The sequence below is a fragment of the Hydra vulgaris genome, chromosome 14 (assembly GCF_038396675.1).
Source record: "Hydra vulgaris chromosome 14, alternate assembly HydraT2T_AEP".
Classification (NCBI taxonomy): Eukaryota; Metazoa; Cnidaria; class Hydrozoa; order Anthoathecata; family Hydridae; genus Hydra; species Hydra vulgaris.
The window spans coordinates 30,015,001-30,026,109 of NC_088933.1; the positions used below are offsets into that span (position 1 = coordinate 30,015,001).

General features: G+C 29.9%; 1 protein-coding gene across 1 annotated transcript; it reads right to left on the reverse strand.

The window, feature by feature from the left end:
* Positions 1-8,019: 8,019 nt before the first annotated feature.
* On the reverse strand, positions 8,020-11,066 carry LOC136090602 (uncharacterized). The gene is made up of 2 exons (XM_065817394.1): positions 10,966-11,066; positions 8,020-10,539 (listed from the first exon to the last, which is right to left on the reverse strand). Exon 2 carries the CDS (start codon positions 10,531-10,533, stop codon positions 9,607-9,609), a length of 927 nt encoding a protein of 308 aa, XP_065673466.1. The 5' UTR covers positions 10,534-10,539; positions 10,966-11,066; the 3' UTR covers positions 8,020-9,606.
* Between the last annotated feature and the right edge of the window lie 43 nt (positions 11,067-11,109).

Consider the following 11,109-nt stretch of genomic DNA (forward strand, 5'->3'; position numbering starts at 1 on the left):
ACTTTAGAATGCAACAACGTGGTAATGATCTTTGCTTGAATAATTTAATGTATCGATTTCAAAATATTATTAGTGAAGAGAACCCATTTGCTCCTGCATTTTAAAAAAAAATGGCCGAAGTAAAAGATGAAGAAATTCATCGAGCAGCTATAGAAGGTCACTCAGTGACAGTTGTAAAAATGTCTTTACTTGAAGGGCAAGATAGACGTTGCTATAATCTCCCTTCACATAATGAAGTTGCAGTTGTACATGTTGGTAAAGATGGTGCACCACCTGCTTCCAGGGAAATTGTTATAATGTTGGAAGTCCTAGAACTTTAAAAGAAAACTTTGAAGATGCTTTAGCTATAATTAAAAAGAACTAGACCTTTTTATTACTTTCACTTGCAACCCAAAATGGCGCGAGATAACTGAAAATTTATATCCAGGTCAGACAGCAAATAATAGACCTAACTTGGTTACTCGAGAATTTAAACTCATATTAAATACCTTCTCAATGACATTTTTAACCACGGTGTATTAAGGTAAGCTGTAACACATGTTCAGGTTTTTGAATTTTAAAAGCGTAGTTTGCAACATGTTCATATTTTACTTCACTTTGCAAATGATGATAAGTTTGAAACAGCACAGGGTATCAATAATTTAATATCTGCAGAAATTCCAGAACCGATTGTTAATCGTGATCTTTATGACGTTGTTAAAACTTGCATGATTCACGGTCTTTGTGACATACTGAATCCAAATTCTACCTAGATGAAAGATGGGGTGAGCAACAAAAATTATCCTAAAGAATTTAATGTTAACACTGTAGCAGTTCATAATGGTTATCCACGCTGTAGATGTTGTGATAAAGGTTTGGTTATTAACAATGCCGGATTAAGGATCTTGGAGGCCGGGAGCCAAAAAATATTTGGGCCCCATCCCTAAAAAAATGTACTTAAAAATGAATGCAAAAAACATAAGATTACTTTTTTGTTTACAGAGAAACTTTTCTTGCTTTTACATTTGCAAAATCAATTACGACATCTTAAAAACTTATGTTTTTTAACAGTGTTCTTTCAATTGTCATTAAACAAAGAGCATTTAAACAATCAAAGAGCATTCAAACAATCAAACTGGATAATTTCACCAGGGAATTGTGTTTAAGTCTGAAGGATAAATACTAAATAAGGATTTGGCAGCAACAACAATGACAGGAACGTTCATGGTCTGAAAACTAGCTAGAAAACCAAACTTTCTCTCTGTAGACTCGTAAGCAAAAAACCTTTTTTTCAAACACATTTTCAACTTATCTATGATTGGGGAAAAAGATTTATTTTAAATTTGTCACTGCCACTAAGAACCACTTCATTCTCGCTATTTTCACTAAACCCTAATTTGCGCGCCTTCTTTCTTGAATTTTCATGCTTGTACTGATTAGGAATAATGCTTGAGAACCTTCTAGCACTTTCTTGAATGTCGAGAAAATTTTCACGAACTGATGTCACATATTCCTAAAGAGATTAAGTAATCGAACACAAAGAGCCGAATCTGCAGTTTTATCCCAAAGTTTTGTGTCTGACATTTTTCATCTTTATCCAGAATAATAGATTCTAATGTCTCAAGAATATGATCGTAATTTGAATGTAAAACTTAAGTAGTAATGGCTAACCACCTTGTCCCACTCAGGCATCAATGGTAACTTTTCTGTCTTTTCCAGCACCACTTACAAGACCAGAACAAAGTATATGCCATCTATGAGTTGAAGAAGCACAGAAATTATACAGGGATTAGAGTAACTCAAAGAAATCGTATAAAGTCTCACAGCTGTCAACAGCATTTATGTCAACTAAATTTAAAGAACGTCCTGCACAAGGAATAAATTCAATGTTTGGGTTCTCATTTTTCAGTAGTGCTTGCAAGCCTTTGTATTTTCATGACATGTTAGATGCATTGTCATATGACTGACCACGACCGTCGGTAATATTTAAGCCAAGCTCATCTAATTTTTTCTTGATAGCATCTGCCATAGGCTTTCTGCTATATCCACATGAAGATTTAAACCCAACAAACTTTCTTCCACAGCAGCTTCCTAGCTCACATATCGAATGATTATTGCAAGTTGGCCACAGTGTGCAGTGTTAATTGATGAGTCAATAACCAGTGAAAAGAATTTAGCTCTGTCAATTTCGCTACTAATGGAAGCCACAACTTTTTTTGCATTTAAGAAAACAATTTCCATATAACTTGTTGATGAAATTTATGAAACATTTCCTCTGCCCTGATTTCCTCGGTTTTCTAAGTGTTTAGCAAGGAGTGAGTCAAATTTTGCTAAGAATCCCAAGGCCCCGAGAAAATTTTCATTACTGAAGTCACCTTCTAGACCTTCACCGAGCTAGACCTCGACTGCACAAAAACTTCGAGCATTCAACAACTCTTGTTAGAACTTTCCTCAAGTAATGTTTTTCATTTTCTAACTGCTGTTTTAAATGAATATCAATTTTTCCTTTTATTGTGACTTTTCCAAATAAGCACTGGACTGCATTAGAATGCTGCTTGCTTTGTTCGTGTATATGTATAGAACGCAGTCAATGTGCCCAATCGTTGAATCCAGTTCTGAAATTGTCGTATGAATCTTGATAAAGCAAGCAGAAGAAACATAATATTTTTCCTGTGGATGGTAAATAAATAAGTCTGATTCCTTTTCGAACTTCACCATTTTTCAACTTAAAAGAAAATTAGATAAGAGAGCAGCACCTTATTTTGGTGTTTGTTACTTTTTGGAATTTTTCAAAATTTTTGTTTTTAACATTTTGATCAGGAATTTCTTTTATAGAAATCCAGTAGCATTGCGCTTATTTCAAATCCGTCCACAATGCTGGGTTAGATTGACATATTGACAAACTGGCCTAAAATAAAAAAAAACGGTGCAGCTTAAGTATACAATTAAAAATAATAATACGTTTAACAATATTACTCATAACAATAACAATAATAATAACAATAATAACAATAATAATAATAATATTAATAATAACAGGAATAGAAATAATTTATTCATTTCTCTAAAATCTACAGTATTCTTACATTGTCATGTGACACAATTTTTTGCTGCGCTGTTGCATTGGATAACACCGATACATCGTCTATTGAAGAATTATCTGTTGCGTTCTGCAACAGTGGACTTCTGCAGTTGGGTTGGATTTAATTGACACACATTGATTCTCTCTATGCTTTTTCAGAAGATCGGAAAAAAGTAGTAAATTTTGGGATTTATTTAAATGTTGCTTGTTGTCAGTCACATTTTTTTTTTGCAATTTGGGTTTTAAATTTCCGCTTAATTATTTTCTTTCCATTATTGTCTAATTATTGCAAAAATTATATTGTAATCTTAATTTATAATTTATTAGTGGTTAAACAAAGGAAGTAAAAAAACTAATGTTTCAAAAAATATATAAAATATTTCAATATATATTTACTAATAAATATAAGTAAATAAAAAAAAAACAACCATCAATTCAAGTGATATTTTTTGTTCTCAAATAAAAAAAAAAATCAAATCAAAATGTAGTCAATTTGCATTTCTTAATAAATAGTTAAATAGTTCGTACTTAACTTGTATTTGTTTATTTCAATTTTAAGTAAGTAAAAAAAGATAAAAATTGTTCTAACTTTTTTCCAAAATAGTTCGAACGTGTTCAAGTTTGAATTCTTTAAAAAAAGTTTTGAGTTTTTACTTTTAATTACGTGAGAAATTAATAAAATTAATTTGATTACAAATTATCGAAATTAATTTCATTAAATAGATAAATAAATAAAGATTTATTAGAACAAGTTTAAAAAAATACATACAGGTCCAATAAATAGACACTGACTATATGCCCTTAAATATGAAAACATAGTACAAGATTTCATTCATTTACTTTATAGACATAATGTTTATCGAAATTGCACGATTTTATTTTATTTTTAAAAATACAAATGTTATCAGCATTTACAGCTTCTGATGTCAGATTATTCCAGATATTTACAACTCGTTGAGTAAAACAATATTTGCGAATGTCGAATTGACATCGTTGCTTTCGAATCCTAAAAGTATGACCACGGGTATAATTATTATTGTTAATTTCGAAAAAAAAGTTTTTATCTATGCAAACCAAGTTATGCATAATTTTGAAATATATGACTAAATCATGTTTTAAACGTCTGAATTCCAGAGAATCCAAACCAAGCAGCTGTAAACGGCTAGAATAGCTTAAAGTTTAAGCTATTCTAGCCGTTTACAGCTGCTTGGTTTGCTGCTGGTTTAAGTCAAACAACTAATATTAGCAATTTTTTTTGTGAATCGTTTTTGAATATTTTCAATAGATTTTATTAACATAGTTTGGTGTGGCGACCAAACTGGAGAGCAATATTTAATAATTGGTCTTATATAAGTAGTAAATGCAAGTACTAATATAACAGGATTGCGAGTTTTAAAGCATTTTAAGATTAGGTATGCTCTCGTATTTGCTACATGAATGACTCTGGCAATGTGTTTTTTGTAGTTTTGGTGGGAGTCCATAATTACTCCAAGATCTTTTGGCTTAGATGACCAATCTAAAATATAATCACCTAACTTGTAATTAAAACTAATACTATGCAATGGAGAAAGTGCTATTCTATGTGCAAAAAATTTCTTGCTGGCAATTGGCAATTGCCAAGTATTTTTCCAAATAATTATCCTATCAAGAGCAACTGTTAAATCGCGGCTATGATTCATACCGCGATACGAACTGTATAACTTTTAATCATCAGCAAAAGGTTTTATAGCGCATTCGAGATTGTTTACTACAGATGATAAGTCATTTATTAATGATAAAAACAAAGTTGGTCCTGGCACACTACCCTGAGGTACACCACTTACAATTCGAATCGGATCTTATAAAGCACTACCAATCTTTACCTGTTGAGATATGTCTGTGAGAAATGTAGTGATCCACTTTAAAAGGTTACCACAAATATTGTATAATGAAAGTTTAAATATTAGTTTTAAATGAGACGCACGTGGGTACTTTAACAAATTGGTGCAAACCGAGTTCGTTTACCAAATTTAAGAATATACTATGACACTTTTCGTTTGGTGAGACATAGCTAGGCTAATCCATTTTAGGTAAGTTGAAGTTACCAACAATAAGAATCTGCGACACCGAGTAACACAAATTATAAATAATTGAAATCATCAATTCAAGATAAGCAACATCTGTTATTGTATAGAAAGGTGGACGATAGCAAGTTATTAGACGGAGTTTCTGAGATCCAAAAATCATATTAACACAGATGATATCAATATCGGTATCTGTTTGCTTAATCTGTACTTGTTCTACTTTAATGTCATTTCTACAGTAAATTGCGACTCCTCCGCCAATTTTAATACGGTCTTTGCAATAAAATGAGTAATCTTTAGGACATAAAATAGCGTGAGAAAGTTTATTATTGAAAAATGTCTCACACACACATATTACAGTCGCATTTGTAGCCTCGGCATATAAATAAAACTCATGAAGTTTATTGGCAAGGCATCTTGCGTTAAAAAGACGAAAAGAGAATTTTTTTTTTGAAATTAATTTGTTTGTTAGTAATATTTTTTCGACTTATTTTTTCATTTTTAACTTTTTTGCTTATTTGATAAATCGAGTTATTTTTGGAATAAAGTTTATTATTAATTGACATATAGTTAAAACTAACAGAAGTTAATGATTCGTAACAGTTCAGATTTGATTTCCTGTTATTTGAAATTTATTGCTAATTGACGATTTTAACAACTCTATCATTACGTATTCCATAATAAAAAACCAAAAGTTGTGCATTTTCTAAATTTAGTTTTTTGCACTCATCTCTTAATAATTTGGCATTATACCTTTCGGCTTCAGTTAAGTCAGGGTTGATAAATACATTGCTAAGCCTGCTTAAACTTTTTAAGATTTTCGCAGCTTTTAAAATAGAATTTCGTTCTTTTTTATTATTAAGGACGACAACAAACGGTGGTTCTTTATCAGATTTAAATTTAAGCTTTATAATTTGTTTAGGTTCAATATTTGAGTTGGTTGAACTAAACATATCTAGGATTAATTTTCTATCTTCCTCTTTAGCACTTGCAGTATCCAAAACTTTTGATGTAGTTATGCCAAAAATTATTACATTGTTTTCCTTTTTCTCCCTTTCCTATGCTTCGGCAGCAACAGCTTTAATAATATGCAATTGCTCAACTGAACTTTTTAATGGTGCACTGCCACTAACAACGTTTGCCCAGGGTTCCCTAATTTTTAGGAGGGCCCGGCTGGTACCCTAATTTTTAGGAGCTGGGCGCCTAGGCTTCCAGGAATCCGGGTTAATCCGGCATTGGTTAATAATATTAAAGGTAACAATATAGATAACCGCTGGCTGGTATCTTACAATCCATGGTTATCAAAGAAATATCAAACTCACATTAATGTTGAAGCTTGTATGTCTGTTAAGGTTGTTAAATATTTGTACAAATACATATACAAGGGTCACGATTGTGCGAATATTTTAATAAATGAACAAATAAATTGTGATAAAGTAAACACTTTCTTAGATTGTCGTTATGTATGTGGCAAATTTTCGAGTATCCAACAAGTCATATGTCAGACACTATTATACGCTTTAAAGTTCATCTACCTGAAAATCAATTAGTGTATTTTAGAGAAGGAGCAGAACAAATGGCTTTAGATTGTGCAGCTTAATGTGATACGCACCTAACGGCATGGTTTACGTTAAATACTGAAAATGAAAGAGCGCATTGCTATTTGTAGACATGCTGTGTGTAGACATTCCTTATCACTTTATATTTGATGATAAAAATTGTAAATGGAAGGTTAAACAAAGGGATGGTAATAAGGTGATAGTAAGAATACCTAAACATGTCAAACAATTGATGGTTTGTCCCAGGCTAATACAATCTTTAAAATGAATCAGAATCAATACATAATCAAATTATCATAGCCTAATACTTCTTGTATGGCTTCCAGTTTCATCAAATTAAATAAAAATTTCTCGCTTACCTTTAGCTGGTGGTGTAGCGATGTAATAAATCAAGTAAAACGAGGATAAAAAAATTTTTTCTCAATGTCGGAAAAACTTTTTTATACTTAACTTTCGTTACAAAAATAATATTTAAAAAGAAACCATTGATAAATCTAGTAAACCTAATCTACTTCCCTTTCAGCTAAAGTTAACTGTTATATTTAGTTTTGCTTAAGAGATAACTGTAGTTTGTAATCTTGCCCCATTCGTCATCTTTCCCCATGTTCCCCTAATATAATTTGTTTATATAATATAGTTATTAATAAATATATTATTCAAATTAATGATATTATATATTTATTAATATATTAATAATATATTTTATATATTATTAATATATATTATAAATTATAAAGGGACAAGTTTGGCAAAAGGGACATTTTGTCCAAGCCGGCAGATGTCCAAAGGGAGCTAGAGAAAAGGAAGTTATCTAAACAAAATAAATAAATAGGTTCTTTCTCTGAAATATAGAAAAATTTTGAGAAATAGAGGCGCCGACCTGGTTTTTCTGTCCCAGGTGGCGGAAAGGCCATCGACACCCATGCTAGCTATTTAGACTTAAAATTTAGTCGACTAAATTAAATTAGCTAAAGTGTTAGTCAACTATTTTTAGTTAGAGTAAAAAGTTAGTCGACTAATTTTAGTAAGTCTAAAATGTTAGTCGAGTAATTTTAGTTAAATAAAAAGTTAGTCGACTAATTTTAGTTAATTAAAAAGTTTGTCGACTAGTTTTAGTTGCAGTTTTTTTAGTTTAGTTAGTTACAATTTTCAGTTTTGGTTACGACACTTGTAATAATCCGTTTCTACTGAAATTCTGTAAAATACGGTTATGTTTTTATCAGCGTTTATTATTAGGTTTAGTGTGTTTTTTCTTCCTGTTTTGTCATAAACAGTTATGTTGTTAGCTTCCACCATTTTAACAATAATAACTAAAATTATTATTTAAAACACAAAATAAAAAATAAACTTCAAGCATTCTTATGTGATTTTTTAAAATCTTTAATTACTAGTTTATCATAAATAACGCAGAATATTTATCGTTAGTTCTGCGAGTTTGCATTTCTTCAAAAAGATTTTTCCGAATGATTCGGGTATCCAAAATATGGTTCTGCATTTACGTATGGTTCGGGTATCCAAAGAATAGTCCATATTTATAAATATCTCTGTTCCTTTTAATTTTTTTGAGTTCTTTAAAATACCAATTTTATCTTTAAGTTTAGGAATTTTATTACGATTGATCGAGTTTAATTTGCCCAATTTTTCCAGTCCTATGTGCCCTTTCGATAATAATGCTATTTACATTTAGTTTGCTTTCAAAAATACTTTAAATACGTTTTTGTATCCTTTTTTTAAATAATTAAATAAAGAATCTTTTCATCAGATTGATTCGAACTTTCAGGTTTACTCTCAGGTATTTATTCAAGTCGCAAGCATTTTCTTTTCAGTCAAAAACTACTTTTGCAACAAATTTTTTCTTCAATTTTATTGATTTTTTCTTCTTTTTCTTTATTTCTCTCATTTTTTCTACTTGAGAATCTTAGGAAAAGTCTTTGATATCTTTTTAAGTGCGTTCAATTTTTGAAACATTTGTTTTCACCATTTCAAATTTTCAAAATTATTTTCAATTTGTAAAGTTTTCTACGTTTGTTCAATTTGTTATTTCTTTCAACAGTCCATTGATTCTTTTAATTGTAACTTTTTAATTTCGATTTATAAGTTAAAGAATGTCTTTTTGCTGTTTTTTAAACTCAGAGAATATTTCTCAAACTAATTTTACAGATATTCCTGAACTTTCTCTACTTGATTGAATTTCTTTTTTCATCAGTATTTTTATTTTTTCCATTTTATTTACAAGTTAAATACCAATATGTTTTTATCTAAAAATACATATTCATGCATATATTTTTAAATGAAAGAATATATTTTTTAAATAATTCCGAAAAATAAATTTTTTTTTTCAAAAGTTCAAAATAACCACGCTGAAGAAAAACGTCCATTCACTTTTGTGTCTTACTCATTTGTGTTCATTCCATATACCGCCTGCAAACTCAATTTGAGGTAAAAACGTTTTCACTTACAGACGTTTGTGCGTAACTCTATCCAAATGGTATTTTACATTTACGTAAATTTAAATGACATATTTTTACTACATATACTTTTACATATCTCTATATAATTTTCTTATACTTCCTTATAAAAGCGACTCTTTCTTGCCATTAGCTCAATTTTAATGGCTGCCAAGAGTTCCATGTAAACGGAAAAAGTGAGCACTTTAAAGTTTAACAATAATATATATGACAATTTAATTCAAATACTTGAATTAACTTAAATTTTCGATTCAAGTCAATTATTTAAAGCAACTCAAAAATTGTTTTTAAAATTTAAATTAAGTTTTAAAAACAAAGATATAAATCAAGCTGTACTTTTCAAGAAAAAAGAAGGGACGAAAAATTTGATTTAACATTTTTTCGCTTTTAAACTTTTCGCTTTAACGAAACCCGCCACCGTTTCGATTGCATTTATAAAGTTAGTTTTAATTTTATCAACAGAATTCCCAATCTTGATGTTCCTTTGGGCGACATGCAATTATACACTTATCAAATCTTCCAAACTCGTCTCTGACTTGTCCAACAAATTCTCCAATTACGTTTCTTTTTGTAGGAAAAGGTTGACTTATATTATCTCTTTCACACAAATAAGAATCGTGTATTATTACATTATGCCTGACAAGCGGCCAAACATACAAAGATAAAACATTCTGATCATCTCCTTTTTTTACTTCCAACTGTTTGATAGGATCACGATCCATGCACTTTTCAGTACAAATTGTTGCTATTTTGATTCCTAGATCTCTGTTGAGTTCATTCCTATAACACCACATACCACCCAACATTGGTATACTATGTGCAGGATTATCTTTCATTGAATGAACCAGCTTACCTGATTCCAGCCAAACTTTAACAGCTTCACTTTCTCTTTCTAAAAGTTTTGAGTCCAAGTCTCTAATACACGCAACATCCACAGTTAAATCTGCAATTACTAAAAATCTCCACACCATTCCGTTAATACTTTCTAGATCGTCGAAGTTACTAACGTTAAAAAACTCTAAATTTTGATAACGCTCTGTTAATCTAGCAACAATAATTGGTGTTATTGTGTACTTGTCATGATAAATTCGAACTATCCAGTTTTTATATAAGCTATTGTTTGCTGCCTCTTTTGCAACAAGTTCAACATTTTGCGCATATCTATCCCAGGTATTGCCAAAAAGTGAGTAAGACAAAACGTTTACTTTTAAAATCATTCGGTTGTCCGTATTAAAGTCCAAATAGCGTTTATGTGTAATGCTGTGAATAGAAAATTTTAGTTTTTTAATTTTGAATTTTAGTCGATAAGTAAAGAAGGCTAACACCAGTAAGCAAAGAAGAATAGTCATCTTGAATATCTTGATCATCTTTTTATGCTCCATACCCTTCTGTTTATATTTAAAAAAAAAGGTATATAAGTAAAGTTTATTTGCGTTACCTTATTTACATAATAAAGCATATATATATTAATTATAAAAAAACTAACTTTTATAAAATTACATAAAATTAATCTATAATCTTTTTTAATTATAGAAACACGGTTTTTTAAATTTTGACCTGCTATTTAAAAAAGATTGGTAAGTTTTTTTTTATTTAAAAATAAAAGTATATAAATAAAGTTCATATAAGTTATATAGTTAACTATCTATTGTGGAGAAATAGCAAATCACGAGCGTAATAAGCTTATATTCTTTACCGACAGTGGCGTTTTAGAGTAAGAAAGCGTTCCGTAACTTAAGAAAAAAAAAATTGGTTCAAAGTGAATTTTACAAGCTAACTTATATTATCAATGTTATAAACGTTAAGATACTTACTGCTACTTTAAAATATTCGATCAGTTGAACTTAGCGTAGTTACAAACTTTTTTACAGCATATTTTCATACAAACAAACCTGATGCAGTTTTAATTGAACTGTGTGTGAATACTGTATACTGTTAACTATAAATGGTTTATTATT